The following is a 20,358-nucleotide window of genomic DNA, read 5'->3' as shown; positions in this document are numbered from 1 at the left end:
TGGAAGCTCGTAAAACCCTTCCCACTCCCCGCGCTAGGATTATTGCCTAGCTCTGACAATTGATATTAAGTCTAAATACATAGAATTAAGGTGTTTGGATTCCTATACAATAAGTTAAGTATACTAAAATTGCTGCTCCGAGTGGAACCTCGTAAAACCCTTCCCCCTCCCCGCGCGAGGATTATTGCCTAGCTATGACAATTGAAATTACCTCTAAATACAGAGAATTAAGGTGTTAGTGTTCCGATACAATAAGTCTAGTATACTAGAATTGATGCTCCTAGTGGAAGCTCGTAAAACCCTTCCCACTCCCCGCGCTAGGATTATTGCCTAGCTGTGACAATGGATATTACCTCTAAATACATAGAATTAAGGTGATAGTGTTCCGATACAATAAGTCAAGTATACTAGAATTTATGCTCCTAGTGGAAGCTCGTAAAACCCTTCCCCCTGTAAAATCTGAGCTAATAAGGGTTTTTGACTGTAAACTCTAGTTTGTTGAAAGAAAATTATGGAAAATACAATTCTATGGTTAAAGTGTGAAACTTAAATCCTTTTTTGGATCGAAAAATAAAACTTTATCCGTAAAATCTGAGCTAATAATTCAATATTTTTTTATAAAAACAAACAATTTTTTTTAAACTTCAAAATTTTTCAACTTTATTTATTTTTTTCTTTTTGTATCTATCTTAAAATGTCAAAGTATGCTTACGGTTCTAACAATTGCGCTCTATGATTGGTCTGAGACACGATGTGGCTTTCCCACTGGTATTCTATGACCGCTTATCGTCACTACCTAGTCTACTGCATGTATTAAATCAATATTTTTTACACAGTGGAATGATAAACACATAAGTCATATCTTTTAGAAAAGAAAGTGAAGATGGAACATTTTAATAGAGTGTGTTCACATAACAAGGTTATTCTAGCATTGAATGCCGACAAGGAGAAGTATTTAAACTATGAAACAGGTACACGCGGTAGCACTATTGGACATATCTGCATGCTTTGTCATGACCGTAAGGACTTAAATTTCTTTGGGATACCAAAAAAATTCAACTCTTATGATGGTGGTTATGTGAGATTGAGATCTCCAGAAAAGATTGCACTCAAAGAGAATGCTAGCATAAAAATAAATGTCGATGATAGAGGACAACTCCTTGCTACTGCTGCAGGTAACACATTACCTACGGATACACCCAATCATCAGCTTTCGGGTATTAGCATTCAACGGAAGGCTAATAAAAGAAAGGCCAACTCTGCTACTAATATCGTAAACCATATCTTGTTTACGTGCCAAAACTGCTACCTGTGTAAAAATAATGTGTTAATAGACCATGAAATTGCAAAAAAAATAAAAATGGCATTGTCAAAAAATATCACTACGGAATATAAAGATGAAACGATGAAGAACAAAGCACCAGCAAACATTACTGGCATTGATCAAACAGTCAATGAATCAAATAATAGCAAAGATGAAAAGCATATTGAGCTTGTTCATGAGACACCAGTAAAAATTGTGTATGATTCAAAATGGAATAATGATTATTCTACTGATTACGAACTAAGAGACGACAATAACTACAATATCAAGAGAGAACATGGTGAACTATTTTATGGAACAGATTCAAAATGTCCAAAGTTAATCATTGATATTAATAATGTATCATAATATATTTTTGTATTAATATTCAACATAGCATTATTTCATTAAAAATATTACATTGTTACGTGTTCATTATTTTTTAGAGTAAGCTAGCGTATCAAGCGTTTAGAATGTATATTAAAACATCGGATGATGTAGGAAAAGGAATTTGCGTACGTCTATTGTCAGACACACTATTTCTATAAAATCTGAGCTATTAAGGGTTTTTGACCGTAAACTCTAGTTTTTTTTTGTAAGAAAATTATGGAAATACAATTCTCTGGTTTAAATTCGGAACTTAAGTCTATTTTTGGATCGAAAAATAAAACTATTTTCGTAAAATCTGAGCTAATAAGGCTTTTTCGACCGTAAACTCTAGTTTCTTGTAAGAAAATTATGTAAAATTCATTTTTGTACGTATCTTAAAATGACAAAATATCATTCTTGAATTCAACTCTTGGATACACAATACAGAAATTATAAAAAAAAATTGTAATACTTCCCCCCAAACTCAAATTTTCCAAAATTCTACTATAGAAGCTTTTAAAATATTCCTAAAGCACTAATAGATAGAGTGCTAAAACATCAGAATCGACTTCAGAGGACGCGTTATATCAAGTGAAGAGGTTTTGAAAATCCCCCTCCCCCCCAAACTCAAAAATTTCCAAAATTCTACTTTAGAAGCTTTTAAAATATTTCTAAAGCACTAGTAGATAGAGTGCTAAAAACATGTTGATCAAATTGGTCTCTAGACGGTTCATGATAAAAAAATAGTTTGGGACAAGAAAAAAAAAACTAAAATAATTTCATGAAAATGTCCTGTCGACTTTTGGAGGATGTTTCCCCCATTTTTCGATAATCAGGCAATTTTCTCAAGCTCTTTTCTCAAGGTCATAGCTTTTGACTGACAACACAAACATCAACCCTATATGGGGTCGTGGGTTCGAATCCCACACCTGACAATTTTTTTCTTATTCTAAATCTTTGGAAACAGCCTCTATTTCTGACCAAAAGCTTGAAAAAATTGCCTGATTATCGATAAATGGGGAAACATCCTCGAATCGTTACTGATATGATATTAGTGCGTAAACTACAAACTTACAAAAATATCCAGAATTTTTTTTTCTTATAGCCTTGACTTTGAAGACTTTGTCGCCCTCCACTATAACTTCACTAATACATCCTTCTGCCAATCAAACCATCTCCCCCAAAACACTTTTCACTCATTTCTTGTTAAAATTTTTTTATTTCAACTCACTCACACGGGTTTTTTCTACATTTGAACCAGAGAATGGAACTAAGTTTCACATTTGAACGATAGAATTGTATTTTCCATAATTTTCTTATAGGAAACTAGAGTTTATGGTCAAAAATCACATACACACACACACACACACACAGAAACTTACACACACATAAAAACTTACACACACACACACACAAACTCACACACACACACACACAAAAACTTACACAAACACAAAAACTTACACACCCACAAAAACTTACACACACACACACAAAAATTTACCATCACGCAAAAACGTACACACACATAAAAACTTACACACACACACAAAAACTTACACACACACAAAAAAAAACTTACAGACACACAAAAAAAAACTTACACAAAAATAAAAAAAAACACACGAACACACAAACAAAAAAAATTTACACACACACACAAAAAAAAACTTAATCCAACAAAAAAAAAACTTACACACCCCCACACCCACACATAACAAACAAATACAAAAATAAAAACTTACACACACAAAAAAAAAACTTCTCTGAGTGTTGAAAATGATTTCATGACATTATTTTAGTTTTTTTTCTTGTCCCAAACTATTTTTTTATCATGAACCTTTTAGAGACCAATTTGATCAACATGTTTTTAGCACTCTATCTACTAGTGCTTTAGAAATATTTTAAAAGCTTCTAAAGTAGAATTTTGGAAAATTTTGATTTGGGGGTTTGGGGGATTTTCAAAACCTCTTCCCGTGATATAACGTGTCCTCTGAAGTCGATTCTGATGTTTTAGCACTCTATCTATTAGTGTTTTAGGAATATTTTAAAAGCTTCTATGGTAGAATTTTGGAAAATTTTAGTTTGGGGGGAAGTATTACAATTTGTTTTTATAATTTCTGTATTGTGTATCCAAGAGGTGAATTCAAGAATGATATTTTAGCATTTTAAGATACGTACAAAAATGTATTTCACATAATTTTCTTACAAGAAACTAGAGTTTACGATCGAAAAAGCCTTATTAGCTCAGATTTTACGGAAATAGTTTAATTTTTCAATCCAAAAATAGACTTAAGTTCCGCATTTGAACCAGAGAATTGTATTTCCATAATTTTCTTACAAAAAAAAACTAGAGTTTATGGTCAAACACCCTTAATAGCTCAGATTTTACGGAAATAGGGTGTCTGACAATAGATGTACGCAAATTCCTTTTCCTACATCTCCGATGTTTTAATATACATTCTAAACGCTTGAAACGCTAGCTTACTCTAAAAAATAATGAACACGTAACAATGTAATATTTTTAATGAAATAACGCTATGTTGAATATTAATACAAAAATATATTATGATACATTATTAATATCAATGATTAACTTTGGACATTTTGAATCTGTTCCATAAAATAGTTCACCATGTTCTCTCTTGATATTGTAGTTATTGTCGTCTCTTAGTTCGTAATCAGTAGAATAATCATTATTCCATTTTGAATCATACACAATTTTTACTGGTGTCTCATGAACAGGCTCAATATGCTTTTCGTCTTTGCTATTATTTGATTAATTTACTGTTTGATCAATGCCAGTAATGTTTGCTGGTGCTTTGTTCTTCATCGTTTCATCTTTATATTCCGTAGTGATATTTTTTGACAATGCCATTTTTATTTTTCTTGCAATTTCACTGTCTATTAACACATTATTTTTACACAGGTAGTAGTTTCGGCACGTAAACAAGATATGGTTTACGATATTAGTAGCAGAGTAGGCCTTTCTTTTATTAGCCTTCCGTTGAATGCTAATACCCGAAAGCTGATGATTGGATGTATCCGTAGGTAAAGTGTTACCTGCAGCAGTAGCAAGGAGTTGTCCTCTATCATCAACAATTATTTTTATGTTAGCATTCTATTTGAGTGCAATCATCTCTGGAGATCTCAATCTCGCATAACCCCCATCATAAGAGTTGAATTTTTTCGGTATCCCAAAGAAATTTAATTCCTTACTGTCATGACAATGCATACATACATTTCCAATAGTGCTACCACTTGTACTTGTTTCATAGTTTAAATACTTCTCCTTGTCGGCATTCAATGCTACAATAACCTTGTTATGAGAACACATTCTATTAAAATGTTCCATCTTCACTTTCTTTTTTAAAAGATATGACTTATGTGTTTATCATTCCACTGTGTAAAAAATACTGATTTAATACATGCAGTAGACTAGGTAGTGACGATAAGCGGTCATAGAATACCAGTGGGAAAGCCACATCGTGTCTCTGACCAATCAAAGAGCGCAATTGTTAGAACCGTAAGCATACTTGGACATTTTAAGATAGATAAAAAAAGAAAAAAATAAATAAAGTTGAAAAATTTTGAAGTTTAAAAAAAAAAATAGTTTGTTTTTATGAAAAAAATATTGAATTATTAGTTCAGATTTTACGGATATAGTTTTATTTTTCAATCCAAAAAAGGACTTAAGTTTCACATTTCAACCAGAGAATTGTATTTTCCATAATTTTCTTTCAACAAACTAGAGTTTACAGTCAAAAACACTTATTAGCTCAGATTTTACAGGGGGAAGGGTTTTACGAGCATCAACTAGGAGCATAAATTCTAGTATACTTGACTTATTGTACCGGAATACTATCACCTTAATTCTAAGTATTTAGAGGTAATATCCATTGTCACAGCTAGGCAATAATCCTAGCGCGGGGAGTGGGAAGGGTTTTACGAGCTTCCAGTAGGAGCATCAATTCTATTATACTCGACTTATTGTATCGAAATACTACCACCTTAATTCTCTGTATTTAGAGGTAATATCCATTGTCAAAGCTAGGCAATAATCCTAGCGCGGGGAGGGGGAAGGGTTTTACGAGCTTCCACTAGGAACATAAATTCTATTATACTTGACTTATTGTATCGGAATACTATCACCTTAATTCTATGTATTTAGAGGTAATATCCATTGTCACAGCTAGGCAATAATCCTAGCGCGGGGAGTGGGAAGGGTTTTACGAGCTTCCACTAGGAGCATAAATTCTATTATACTTGACTTATTGTATCGGAATACTATCACCTTAATTCTCTGTATTTAGAGGTAATATCCATTGTCAAAGCTAGGCAATAATCCTAGCGCGGGGAGGGGGAAGGGTTTTACGAGCTTCCACTAGGAGCATAAATTCTATTATACTTGACTTATTGTATCGGAATACTATCACCTTAATTCTCTGTATTTAGAGGTAATATCCATTGTCACAGCTAGGCAATAATCCTAGTGCGGGGAGTGGGAAGGGTTTTACGAGCTTCCACTAGGAGCATTAATTCTATTATACTTGACTTATTGTATCGGAATACTAACACCTTAATTCGCTGTATTTAGAGGTAATATCCATTGTCATAGCTAGGCAATAATCCTAGCGCGGGGAGGGGGAAGGGGTTTACGAGCTTCCACTAGGAGCATAAATTCTAGTATACTTGACTTATTGTATCGGAATACTATCACCTTAATTCTCTGTATTTAGAGGTAATATCCATTGTCACAGCTAGGCAATAACCCTAGTGTGGGAGAGGGGAAGGGTTTTACGATTTTCCACTAGGAACATCAATTCTATTATACTAGACTTATTGTATTGGAATACTATCACCTTAATTCTCTGTATCTAGAGGTAATATCCAGTGTCATAGCTAGGCAATAATCCTAGCGTGGGTAGGGGGACGGGTTTTACGAGCTTAAACTAGGATCATAAATTCTAGTATACTTGACGTATTGTATCGGAATACTATCACCTTAATTCTCTATATTTAGAGGTAATATCCATTGTCACCGCTAGGCAATAATCCTCGGGCGGGGGAGGGGGAAGGGTTTTAAGAGGTTCCACTAGGAGCATAAATTCTATTATACTTGACTTATTGTATCGGAATACTATCATCTTAATTCTCTGTATTTAGAGTTAATATCCATTATCATAGCTAGGCAATAATCCTTGCACGTGGAGGGTGGCGGGTCTTACGAGCTTCAAGTAGGAGAATAAATTAGATTATACTTGACTTAGTTAATTGTACTACTCTCACCTTAAGTATCTTTTTTTTTAGGTAATATAAATTGTAAATGCATGGAAATAACCCTAGCTCGGTGAGGGGGAAGGGTTTTACGAGTTTACACTAGGATCATAAATTATATTATACTTGACTTATTTTATAGGAATACTATCACCTTAATTCTATGTATTTTGATTTAATATCCTTTGGCAAAGCTTGGCAATAATTCTAGCGCAGGGGATTGGGTAGGGTTTTACGAGGTTCCTATAGGAGCATCATTTATTGTATACTTGACTTATTGTATCAGAATACTATCACCTTAAGTCTCTGTATTTAGAGATAATATCCATTGTCACAGCAAGGCAATAATCCTAGCGCGGGGAGGGGGAAGGGTTTTACGAGATTCCAGTAGGAGCATCAATTCTAGTATACTTGACTTATTTATCGGAATACTATCACCTTAATTCTCTGTATTTAAAGGTAATATCCATTGGCACAGCCGGGCAATAATCCTAGCGCGGGGAGGGGGAATGGTTTTACGAGTTTCCACTAGGAGCATAAATTCTAGTATGCTTGACTTATTGTATCGGAATACTATCACATTAATTCTCTGTATTTAGATGTTATATCCATTGTCACAGCGAGGCAATAATCCTAGCGCGGGGAGGGGGAAGGGTTTTACGAGCTTCCACTAGGAGCATAAATTCTAGTATACTTGACTTATTGTATCGGAATACTATCACCTTAATTCTCTGTATTTAGTGGTAATATCCATTGTCACGGCTAGGCAAAAATCCTAGTGCGGGAGAGGGGGAAGGGTTTTACAAGGTTCCACTAGGAGCATAAATTCTATTATACTTGACTTATTGTATCGGAATACTATCACCTTAATTCTATGTATTTAGAGGTACAGCCAGGCAATAATCCTAGCGCGGGGAGGGGGAAGGGCTTTACGAGCTTCCACTAGGAGCATAAATTCTATTATGCTTGAATTATTGTATTGGAATACTATCACCTTCTCCCCCGCCCTGCCCTCGGAAATGTGGGAACGAAGGGTCTCTGAGCCTTCCCCTTGATGCAGATGTTTCCCTCCATAATTGACCCCTCCCCTCCCTGCCCTCAGAAATGGGGGAACGAAGGGAACGTTAGATCCTATTTTAAATTGACAATACCTATCAAACATCACTTGTGTATTATACAGATCACATATCTCATTACCCCTTTTTAAATGTTAATCAAATAATTCTGATTATAGTGTCCAATTTTTTGTCTGCTTTTCAAAATGTTCGTATTTGTTTAGAATGAAGTGTTTTTTTATAGCAGATACCCCCCCCCCCGTGCAACTGAACCCCCCATGTAACTGAACCCCTGTATAACTGAAACCCCGTACAACTGAACCTTCGTGCTACTGAAACCTCGTGCAACTCGACCCTATTTTACTAATCCCCGTATAACTGAATCTGCATGTAACTGAACCCTCGTGCAAGTCAACCATCGTGCAACTCAACTCCCTCAAAACACTTTTCAGCCATTTCTTGTTAATTTTTTTTATTTCTAAACTATTTAAAATTGACAACACTGTGCAAATCATCACTTGTGTATTATACAGTAAACATTCATCCCATCTCCTCCAAAACACTTTTCAGTAATTTTTTGTTAAAATTATCCAATCACTAATTACCCCTTTTTTTCTCCACCTTCAAATGTTCCTTTAGTACCTACGCAATTAGACTAAGTCATCGCCCAGTTAACACTAAGATGTAAATTGAGTAACCCTCTCACAATAACGAAACAAACCAGATTATACCCACCTAACCAGATCAAAAAATGGCGCTCACACTAACTTGATTAGTAATTGGATTCAGATATACTTCGAACGGACTTTCAGTCCTACATTCACGGGTTTATGCAAAGTGTTATGGGCTTCATTGAAAAAATAACAGTTTAAAAAAAAAAAAAAATAAACATGTATCCATGAGTTTGACCTCCAAAAAATTAGTCTCATAATAGAAAACCTGTCTGCCAACCCATGTAGGGTTCATAGTAATAGGTAAATGGCCCTGGTAAGGCATATTACGCAATCACGTTCCGGACCTTTACCACTATTACTACTCTAATGCGTCCATGTCTCTGCTTAAGCTCTTGAATAAATTTAACATCCCCCCATCCCATTCTTTAATGATTTATACTTCCTTTGTCCGCCCGCATCTTGAATATGCTTGTCCAGTTTGGCATCCTGGCATCTCCCGTGATGAATCATATACAATTGAATCTATTCAAAAAAGAGCCCTAAGAATAATTTCTAAAAAAGCTATGGTACCATATTCACTCCTTCTAAAAAGGCCAAGCTGGAAACTCTTGAGCAGAGGAGAGGAATGCTGTGCCTCCATTTTGCAAAAAATGCAATAAAAAACCCTCGCACGGAAAACATTTTCCCCAAAAGACACTCCCCATCCAGACACCGCCTGCCACGTACTGTATCTGAACCCATCCCTATCTTGTCCCCCATCCGTTGTTTAACCTCCAGATATGAAAAAACATTTTCCCCCTTCATTACTAATCAAATAAACCACTAGTTTTTTTTTTTTTTTTTTTTTTTTTTTTTTTTTTTTTTACTGGTGATACCCATGCTGGTGTCCGTTTGGCTCTTCCGTTCCCTCCCCTTTTTATATAATCTCTTTTAAACCTTTTTAACATTATTTTTATCTCAATTTTTTTTTCTTTTTTTTTGGTTTTGTTTTAATTTGTGCCTTTTTAACCTTATTACACTTGAAACTTTTTGTTAGACTAATGAATTGCTTTGCCTTTCGTATATTGTTGTTTTTGGCATTGTTTAGTCAGTTTTTTAGTTGTTGTGCTAGTTATGTCTTTTTTTATTATATGACCCCGAAATGCGAATTCGGCCCTTCGGGGCTTGTGATAGCCATTTTTTGAAATAAATATCTTATCACATCTTATCATTATCAACGCATGCAATTCTCCAACCTGGGGGATAAACAGAAATTCTCTACATCATAATCCCTCTAAATTCTTCAGAAATATTCACAGGATTCAGAATAGTGTCCAATCCCCTACAAAATCCTTAAATCACAATAACACTTTCGGAAACTCGAAACTAGGGTAACTAATAATCACAGGATCTAGCGATCAGCTGCTACCTAATAGCATCTATTACTAGAGCATTTTTGGGGAAAGGGTGCACCTGCGCTCATACCTATCTAAAAACACCCGCATCAATAATTAGCAACTTTTGTACTTACAAAAGAATAAACAATAAACTCCCGGAAAAAGAGACCACTCACTCTTAAGAAGGTTTGTGGATTTAAAAGACCTGCCAGATCAACGAAACATCACTCACTTATCTTATGACCACGGTTGAAGTAAGCCCCTTAATTAATTACGCAGATACCCTGTTGAAGATGAATACTTTTACGGGAAAGCGCCCACCTGACGCTGGATTTATTTCCAATCTGTTTGAGATAAATCCTTGAACCATAAAGGTCAGAAGTTTTCCATGGTTTTTACCAGCTGGTTTAAAAATATTTAATGATCCCATGGATTGAAATTTTAAACACACATTGTTTTTATAGTTTTTGCGCATTAATAGCCTATATATATTTTCACGTAGAATTTGAATTATAAGTTTTGATCTTGAAAGTTGAAAAAATTCAAAAATAGGTTAGATATACAAAATGTACGACCTTAGTCCTTCTACCCTAATTTTTCTTGTGTGGCACAATACTTATGCTGATTTGCTTTTTATTTACATTTCAGATAGCTAATAAAGACATTGTCTGTAACTTGCAAGATGAATTCAAATAGCAGAAACGGACCTAATCCGAGTAACAAAACTGCTCCAATTCCTGCAACAAGAACAAAGCTACCAGTGCCAGCTGTAAGGACTAGTAAAGAAGCCACATCCAACAATGAGAACGGGTCCTTGAGCTGCTTAACATATGATAATCAAAATCTGTTTAGTGAGCCATACCTGTCCGCAGTTCCAGAAAGACCGACAAGTGTACATTATCCTGAAATGAATACTTTTAATAGCTTACCACAGGTGCCTGTTCGTACTAAAAGCACTCTGATCACTCATAGTGAGGAATCTAAGGGAATTAATGAATTAAATTTAGAAAGCCCAAGCTCACAAGGCTTGCCTATTAGTTCAGGTAACTTTGTTAATAATCTCAAACTAATTGATAGTTTTTTTTCTTCAAGATTAACAGATGAAATTAAAAGTGGAGTTGCAATCAATAGGGTGAATCCTTTTCGCAAGAACAAAGTCAGTGCTAGTGCTATTAAGATCAAACCAGACCTAAGTAATGGAGATGATTCTTCTGAACTTAATAAATGTATTCCAGTACACTGCGTTCCTATCAATGGTATACAGAAACGTATATGTAAGAAAAATAAAAGGATTTCCCCCTCAAATATATCTTTCAAGCCCAACGATAATAAAGATAGCAATATTAATCCAAGCTTAAGTTTGCAAGGGGGAGACGAAGCTTCTCTAAGTGGAACAGACCATGGGATGCCTATCTCAGATGTTTTATCAGTAAGAGTTGACCAAGAGTCGGTTATGGATGATCAATCTTCTATGTATAGTGAATCTACTACTTTTAGACGCGTCAACAAGATCACTAAAGTTGGTGAAAAAATAAAGCGAACTTCCTCCTTCAAAATGGCACTGTTAAAACAATCGACAAGTATTGAATATGATGAAGCAATCAAAGTATCTGGCGAGTTTAGCGAAGGCTTGGTTTACGTAGGAAAGAGTGTTGATAAGAAAAGCTCATCATTAATGAGACTCGCTATCGATTCAGATCACTTAAAATTTTTTGATTCCAAAAGCTTGAAACGGATTGAACAAACACGGAAAGTGATATCTCTGATGTTGGGAAAAAACAACGATATTCAACTTGTGCTCGGTCTTGATAAACGTGAAGCTATTTATGTTTTTCTCTCTAGCAATCATATTGCCTTGGAATGGCTAAATCTCTTATCATGCTATTGTTTCAAAATACCACAGGGCTGTTTACCTTATGGTGCTTTGTTCTTAGCAAAAGTTTACTATAAGGTATGCATTATCTTTTCTTACAGAATACCAATACACTTTAAATTTTAGTAGGCACTCAGCTGGCACTGCAGGTTTCTAATCGTGATGGTTTATTGATCACCTTTATTGCAAAGTACAAGTACACGTAGTACCGCTCAGTTTAGTTTTCGAAATTGAGAAATAAGCTAAAAGAGTAATTTGCGACAGTCCATGTCTTAACGGTGGAAAAGAGTGTCCCTTGGTAATATCTAATTGAAAGCCTAGCTGGCTTATAAGATCGGCTAGTAAAAATTTTTTCATTTTTAATTGGATCTCAGGTGGGTTTCTGCAAGATTTTTCAAAATACTATTAATTTTATGAAGGTATTGATTTATAAAATAGAGAAAACCGAAAAACTTGAAGTTTTTTCTTAAGTCCTGATGGTAGTAATGTCAGTTGCCTGATTGATAATCGGGAAGTTGCCTGATTGTAAACACCCAAAGGCCCCGGGGCAAGAGCCTTAGGTTGTGGAAGTTGCCCTTTATTTCCGTGTAATTTTTTTTTATTGAAAAAAGAGGATAGGTTTGATCCTGGGTATCTAAAAAGGCCTGGTGTATCAGGAGGATCTTTAAGAATATCTTGAGATTAAAAGACCCTGTGTCCATGCTAGGTTTCGAAAGAGCGTAGCCTATCAGTAATATTGAAGGGACAGACAAGGGTACTAAGTTTAAACTTTTATTGTACGTCAAAAGGGTATTTTGAAGAGAGATCGGAGGGAAACTAGCTACTCCCTTGCCCTTTTACGCGCCCCCTCCCCTCAATACTGATTAAAACTTTGGAAAAGCAATTTTTTGAAAAGGGTTCAAAGATCTAATAGCTATATCTCCGGGTATGCCACGCCCCCATAGCCTGGAATATGGGTTGTAACTTATGAAGCTTGCCTATTGTTTACTTGTAGGATTTTTCATAGGCAGCACAATAGCGCTGCCTAAGTAAAGAGTGAAGTAGGCACAGTTTATTATTTTGTTATTCTGACCAAGGCACTTCGTATAGAAGGAGCTGTCGTAGAAACTTCAAAAGGAGTGTATTCGATTGGGAATTGAAAGTTTTAGTGCCCTGTTAAGAGTCAAAAGTGATTGGAGGGCAATCAGAGCCCCCCACAGGCCCAATATTTCCCCAAACACATCCAATTAAATTTTGAGATAGTCACTTGGTTCAGCATAGTTAAAAGGTAAAGTAATTATGTCATTGGGGATATACCCCCCCCCCCACAACCCTCAGGGCAAGGGCTGCAAGTAAGTCAATTCGTCTATTGTTTACATGTAGTATATTTTATTGACAAAGGTGATCATGTGTGACCTTTACTTTCCAAAAACACGAAGGGCATTCAGATGAGATTCTCAGAGAATGTTGAGGGAGTGTTGAACAAAATCAAAACATGTTATGTGCATACGAGAGGAATGACTGAATATATTAATTTTGAACTTTCAGGAAATGATACGGTAGGTGATCAATAGACCAAAAAGCAATATTTACACGCTACTGCTACTGCTACCACTCGTACTCCAGCTACCATTACTACTACTACGACTGCAACTACTGCTTCTGTAGCGAGTTTTTCCAAGGCTGAAGTGAAAACTTGAGGAAATGTTGTGAGGAAAGGTGAACTGAATCAAAACGTGCTTCCTGGATACAGATGGTCAAAATGACTTATCATCAGTATCTTTGGAACGGCTTACCATATCAAGCTGAAACTTCCAGGACATCACGAGGGGAGGTTCAACTGACCAAAAGGGAACATGTGCATAATACCTCTACTTTTAATACTGCTGCTAGTTCTGTTACTACTACTGCTATTAATGCGGCTGATATTACTGCTACTACTACTGCTACTCATACAACACTGCAACTGCTACTACTCCTGCTACTACTGGCACTACTACTATGATACTTGTACCATTGAGACTTGGGATATCAAGATGAAATTTTGAGAGAATATATAGGGGAAATTTGAACCAAATCAAAACACACTCTGTGAAGCAGATTGTCGAAAGGATTTGTCTCAGGAATGGATTAGGGTATTAAGTTGGAATTTTCAGAAGACGCTTAATGGGCAATATTTGCACGTTACTATTATTACTGCTGCAACTACTACTGTTACTACTACTACTTTTACTACTACTACTGCTACTACTACTACTATTACTACTACTATTACTACTACTAATAATAATAACACTACGACCACTGATACGACTACTACTACTACTACTACTCCTACTACTACAACTGCTACTGCTACTACTACTACTACTACTACCACTACTACTACTACTATAACAACAGCAACAACTACTACTACTACCATTACTATTGCTAATACTACCACTATTGCTACTACAACTACTGCTTCTGTAGCAAGTATTGCGAATGCTGAGGATATTGAAGGGAAAATTTGAGGAAATATTGGAGGGGGGGGGGAATTTGAACTATATCAGAACATACTATGTGCATACAGATTGTCGCAAGGGGGTATCAGCAGTATCTTTGGAATGGCTTACAATATCAAGCTGAAATTTCTATGGCATCGTGAGTGGAATGTTCAACTGTACAAAAGGCAACATGTTTATGCTGCTACTGCTGCTGCTACTGTTACTAGTACTACGAATACAGCAATATTGCTACTACTACTGCTCCTACTACAACCACTACAACTAGAATACTAGTACTAATAATACTAAGGGTATGAAGGTGAACATGTGAGAGAATGTAGAGGGAAAATTTGAACTAAAGCAAAACACACTATGTGCTGAGTTGTACATAGTAGCAAACTCAGGTCAAGGAACTTAGTGAAACTTAATTTCAATTTAAAGAGAAATCTATAAATAAATGTGTTTAATATGATTGTAAAAATTACTTTTGGGTAAAATTCTACTTTAGTTACTTTTGGCTATCTTGGAAAGGGGTTGGGTTATGAAAATGAAACTTTCAGGGATGGATGTACATGTTCATTTCATATACAATTTCATTTTTCTTATTTTTTCATTTTTCATTTTTACAGAAATGGAATTAAAAACAGAGATTGAATAAAAAAAAAAAAAAAAAAATTTTTACAAAAGTAAAGAGCGAAGCTATGTCACCAGCAGAGTAAAAAAAATAACAGGAATTATTATGAACAGTAGTAGTGTGTATGTGCACAGTTTCAATTACACATGAAAATATACATTGAAATTGCTGTTGTTTTCAATTACACATGAAAAAATACATTGAATTGCGCAAGAAAAACCCATGGTAGTGTCATTAAACTCACGTGTGAATACTTTAAAAGTTGGCACACTATAATGGGTGTTATGAAACTAAAGTCGAGGTTTTTTTAAACTTGGCAATGTATAATGTAGTCAAGCACGTTCTGAGAGTTTGGTCGTAATAATATAATTTAAAGCAGGTTTTTTTCTGTTTTTGTTGTCGATTGCACAATGAATGTACGTCATGAATTCACGTTTACATTCTTAAAAAAAAAACTGGTGTGATATAAAGAACCCACATTTTTTAATTGTTTGATTGACGCGTTTGGGGAGATTATGTTCCTTGGCACCTTTTCAGAGCATGTACTTATGGATACCTTTCCAAGCTTGGTTAAACATGCTTTTACAATCGGAAATGTTTGATTAACATTTGCAAAAACGGGGTAATGGGATTTGCGAATTGGAGGAGATGGGGTGATTGTGTACTGTATAATACATAAGTGATGTTTTGGAGAGTATTGTCAATTTAAAAGTTTAGAAATAAAAAAAAAATAACAAGAACTGGCTGAAAAGTGTTTTGGGGGAGATAGGTTGCATGGAGGGTTGAGTTGCACAAGGGTTCAGTTAAAGGGGGTACAGTTACCAGGGGTTTTAGTTAAATGGGGTCGATATGCACGAGGGTTCAGTAGAACGAGGGTTCAGTAGCACAGAGGTTCAGTTGTACGGGGTTTCGGTTATACAGGGGTTCAGTTTCATGGGGGGTTCAGTAGCACTGGTTTTTTTCTGTTTTTACAGTTTTGGTTACTTTCGGACGAGCTGCACTTTACTTTCACCTTGTTTCCCAAAAAATGTTTAAAATTAGGGTTTAGTTTTTGTAGTTGTTTTAGTTTTTGCTTTATTGTTCGACTTAATAGGAATTCTGAAACCGGATGGTCGTTGAGATTTAACAATAACACAAGTTTTTGTTTTTCTTATAAAGGGCTTAATATTCTCAAGGTTTTAGCTTTTGACGGATAACATTAAACCTAAGGAAATTTATGTATTTGGAATCAGCGTATAAAGCCAATCATTTTCATGTATCTATAATTATTAAAATTCTGTTTTTAGAGTTATGGTTACTTTCGGACGAGTTGCACTTTACTTTCACCTTGTTTCCCAAAAACTGTGTGTTTTGAGTGTTTGCTGTGTTGCTGAAAAGTTTTAGAATTAGGGTTTTTTTTGTAGTTGTTTTCGTTTTTGCTTTATTGTTCGACTTGATAGGAATTATGAAACAGGATGGTCGTTGAAATTTCTTAATGACTAAATATTTTGTTTTTCTTATAAAAGGCTTAATATTATAAAGGTTTTAGATTTTGGTGGATAACATTAAACTTAAGGAAATTTATGTATTTGGAATCAGCGTATAAAGCCAATAATTTTCATGTATCTATAATTATTGAAATTGTGTTTTTAGAGTTACGGTTACTTTCGGACGAGTTGCACATTACTTTCACCTTGTTTCCCAAAAACTGTTTAAAATTAGGGTTTTTTTTGTAGTTGTTTTCGTTTTTGCTTTATTGTTCGACTTGATAGGAATTCTGAAACTGGATGCTTGTTGATATTTCTTAACAAATTAAGATTTAGTTTTTCTTCTAAAGGGATTAATGTTCTCAAGGTTCTAGCTTTTGGTAGATAATATTAAACCACAGGAAATTTATGTATTTGGAATTAGCGTACAAAGTCAATCAATTTCATGGATCTATAATTATTAAAATTCTGTTTTTAGATTTATGGTTACTTTCGGACGAGTTGCACTCTACTTTCACCTCGTTTCCCAAAAACTGTTTAAAATTAGGGTTTTTTTTGTAGTTGTTTTCGTTTTTGCTTTATTGTTCAAATTGATAGGAATTCTGAAACAGGATGATCGTTGAAATTTCTTAATGACTAAAGATTTTGTTTTTCTTCTAAAGGGCTTAATATTCTCAAGGTTTTAGCTTTTGGTGGATAACATTAAACCTAAGGAAATTTATGTATTTGGAATCAGCGTATAAAGCCAATCATTTTCATGTATCTATAATTATTAAAATTCTGTTTTTAGAGATATGGTTACTTTCGGACGAGTTGCACTTTACTTTCACCTTGTTTCTCAAAAAACTATTTAAAATTAGTTTTTTTTGTAGTTGTTTTCGTTTTTCCTTTATTGTTCGACTCGATAGGAATTCTGAAACACGATGGTCGTTGAAATTTCTTAATGACTAAAGATTTTGTTTTTTCTTCTAAAAGGTTTAATATTCTCAAGGTTTTAGCTTTTGACGGATAACAATAAACCTAAGGAAATTTATGTATTTGGAATCAGCATATAAAAGCCAATCATTTTTATGTATATATAATTATTAAAATTCTGTTTTTTAGAGTTATGGTTACTTTCGGACGAGTTGCACTATACTTTCACCTTGTTTCCCAAAAACTGTTTAAAATTAGGGTTTTTTTTTGTAGATGTTTTCGTTTTTGCTTTATTGTTCGACTTGATAGGAATTCTGAAACACGATGGTCGTTGAAATTTCTTAATGACTAAAGATTTTGTTTTTTCTTCTAAAAGGTTTAATATTCTCAAGGTTTTAGCTTTTGACGGATAACATTAAACCTAAGGAAATTTATGTATTTGGAATCAGCGTATAAAAGCCAATCATTTTCATGTATCTATAATTATTAAAATTATATTTTTAGAGTTATGGTTACTTTCGTACGAGGTGCGCTTTACTTTCACCTTGTTTCCCAAAAACTTTTTAAAATTATGGTTTTTTTGTAGTTGTTTTCGTTTTTGTTTTATTTTTAGACTGGATATGAATTCTGAAACTGGATGGTCGTTGAAATTTCTTAATGACTAAATATTTTCTTTTTCTTATAAAAGGCTTAATATTCTCAAGGTTTTAGCTTTTGACGGATAACATTAAACCTAAGGAAATTTATGTATTTGGAATCAGCGTATAAAGCCAATCATTTTTATGTATCTATAATGATTAAAATTCTGTTTTTAGAATTATGGTTACTTTCGGACGAGTTGCACTTTACTTTCACCTTGTTTCCCAAAAACTGTTTAAAATTAGGGTTAATTTTTGTAGTTGTTTTCGTTTTTGCTTTATTGTTTGACTTGATAGGAATTCTGAAAGAGGATGGTTGTTGAAATTTCTTAATGACTAAAGATTTTGTTTTTATTCTAAAAGGCTTAATATTCTCAAGGTTTTAGGTTTTGACGGATAACATTAAACCTAAGGAAATTTTTGTATTTGGAATCAGCGTATAAAGCCAATCATTTTCATTTATCTATAATTATTAAAATTCTGTTTTTAGAGTTATGGTTACTTTCGGACGAGTTGCACTTTACTTTCACCTTGTTCCCCAAAAACTGTTAAAAATTAGGGTTTTTTTTGTAGTTGTTTTCGTTTTTGCTTTATTGTTCGACTTGATAGGAATTCTGAAAGAGGATGGTCGTTGAAATTTCTTAATGATTAAAGATTTTGTTTTTCTTCTAAAAGGCATAATATTCTCAAGGTTTTAGCTTTTGACGGATAACATTAAATCTAAGGAAATTTATGTATTTGGAATCAGCCTATAAAGCCAATCATTTTCATGTATCTATAATTATTAAAATTCTGTTTTTAGAGTTATGGTTACTTTCGGACAAGTTGCACTTTACTTTCACCTTGTTTCCCAAAAACTGTTTAAAGTTAGGGTTTTTTTGTAGTTGTTTTCATTTTTGCTTTATTTTTCGACTTGATAGGAATTCTGAAACAGGATGGTCGTTGAAATTTCTTTTATGACTAAAGATTTTGTTTTTTTTCTAAAAGGCTTAATATTCTCAAGGTTTTAGCTTTTGACAGATAACATTAAACCTAAGGAAATGTATGTATTTGGAATCAGCGTATGAAGCCAATCATTTTCATGTATATATAATTTTTTAAATTATGTTTGTAGAGTTACGGTTACTTTCGGACGAGTTGCACTTTACTTTTGAATTCACTTCTCGGATACACAATACAGAAATTTAATTAATGAAATTATCAAAAAAAATTGTAAGTAAGTAGCAAACTCTTTCTTGAAGTCACCTCTTGGATACACAATGCAGAAATTTCATTTAAGAAATTATCAAAAATTATAAGTAAGTAGCAAATTCTTTCTTGAATTCGCCTCCTGGATAAATAAAAAAGACATTTCATTCAATAAATTATGATAAAATTCTAAGTAAGTAACAAACTCTTTCTTGAAGTTACCTCTTGGATACACAATGCAGAAATTTCATTTAAGAAATTATGAAAAAATTGTCAGCAAGTAACAAACTCTTTCCTGAAGTTACCTCTTGGATACAAAGTGCAGAAACTTAATTGAAGAAACGATGAAAAAATTGTAAGTAAGTAAGTAACAAATTCTTTCTTGAAGTCACCTCTTGGATACACAATACAGAAATTTCATTAAATAAACTAAGAAAAAAATGTAAGTTAGTGGAAAACTCTTTATTAATTTAACATTATTTATAAAAATAAAGACATTTCATTCCAGAAATTATGATAAAATTCTAAGCAAGTAACAAACTCTATATTGTTTTCACGACTTAGATACACGATGTAGAAATTTAATTCAAGAAATTATGAAAAAATTCTCAGTAAGTAACAATTTCTTTCTTGAAGTCAATTCTTGGATACGCAACACGGAAATTTCATTCAAGAAATTATGAAAATATTTGTAAGTAAGTAACAAACTCTTTATTGATTTCACCTCTTGGATATACAGTACAGATACTTCATTCAAGAAATTATGAAAAAATCGCAATTAAGTAACAAACTCTTTATTGTTTTCACCTCTTGGATATACAATACGGAAATGTCATTCAATAAATTATGAAAAAATTGTCAGCGAATAACAAACTCTTTCCTAAAGTCATCTCTTTGATACACTATGCAGAAACTTAATTTAAGAAACTGTGAAAAATTGTAAGTAAATAAGTAACAAATCCTTTCTTGAATTCACCTCTTCGATAAACAAAAAAGTCATTTCATTCAAGAAATTATGACAAAATTCTAAATAAGTAACAAACCCTTTTTTGAATTCGCCATTGGGTTGCACAATACAGGAATTTAATTCAGGAAACTATGAAAAACATTGCAAACAAACTC

At 33.8% G+C, this 20,358-nt stretch overlaps 1 protein-coding gene across 2 annotated transcripts in view; it reads left to right on the top strand.

Moving 5' to 3' along the window:
* Positions 1–20,358, top strand: part of LOC148955136 (uncharacterized) — a 431,876-nt gene that overhangs the window by 58,881 nt on the left and 352,637 nt on the right. For both annotated transcript variants that reach the window (XM_089100529.1, XM_089100520.1), the window contains exon 2: positions 10,703–12,005. In XM_089100529.1, the coding sequence (XP_088956655.1) occupies positions 10,737–12,005 (1,269 nt within the window). In that variant the 5' untranslated portion in view covers positions 10,703–10,736. The remainder of the gene's footprint in view (positions 1–10,702; positions 12,006–20,358) is intronic.

This window comes from Artemia sp. Qi Xiang Cuo, chromosome 2 (genome assembly GCF_049724085.1).
Source record: "Artemia sp. Qi Xiang Cuo chromosome 2, ASM4972408v1, whole genome shotgun sequence".
NCBI classification, from domain to species: domain Eukaryota; kingdom Metazoa; phylum Arthropoda; class Branchiopoda; order Anostraca; family Artemiidae; genus Artemia; species Artemia sp. Qi Xiang Cuo.
The sequence above is the reverse complement of the archived record's forward strand: the minus strand, read 5'-3'. Positions and strand labels throughout refer to the sequence as shown.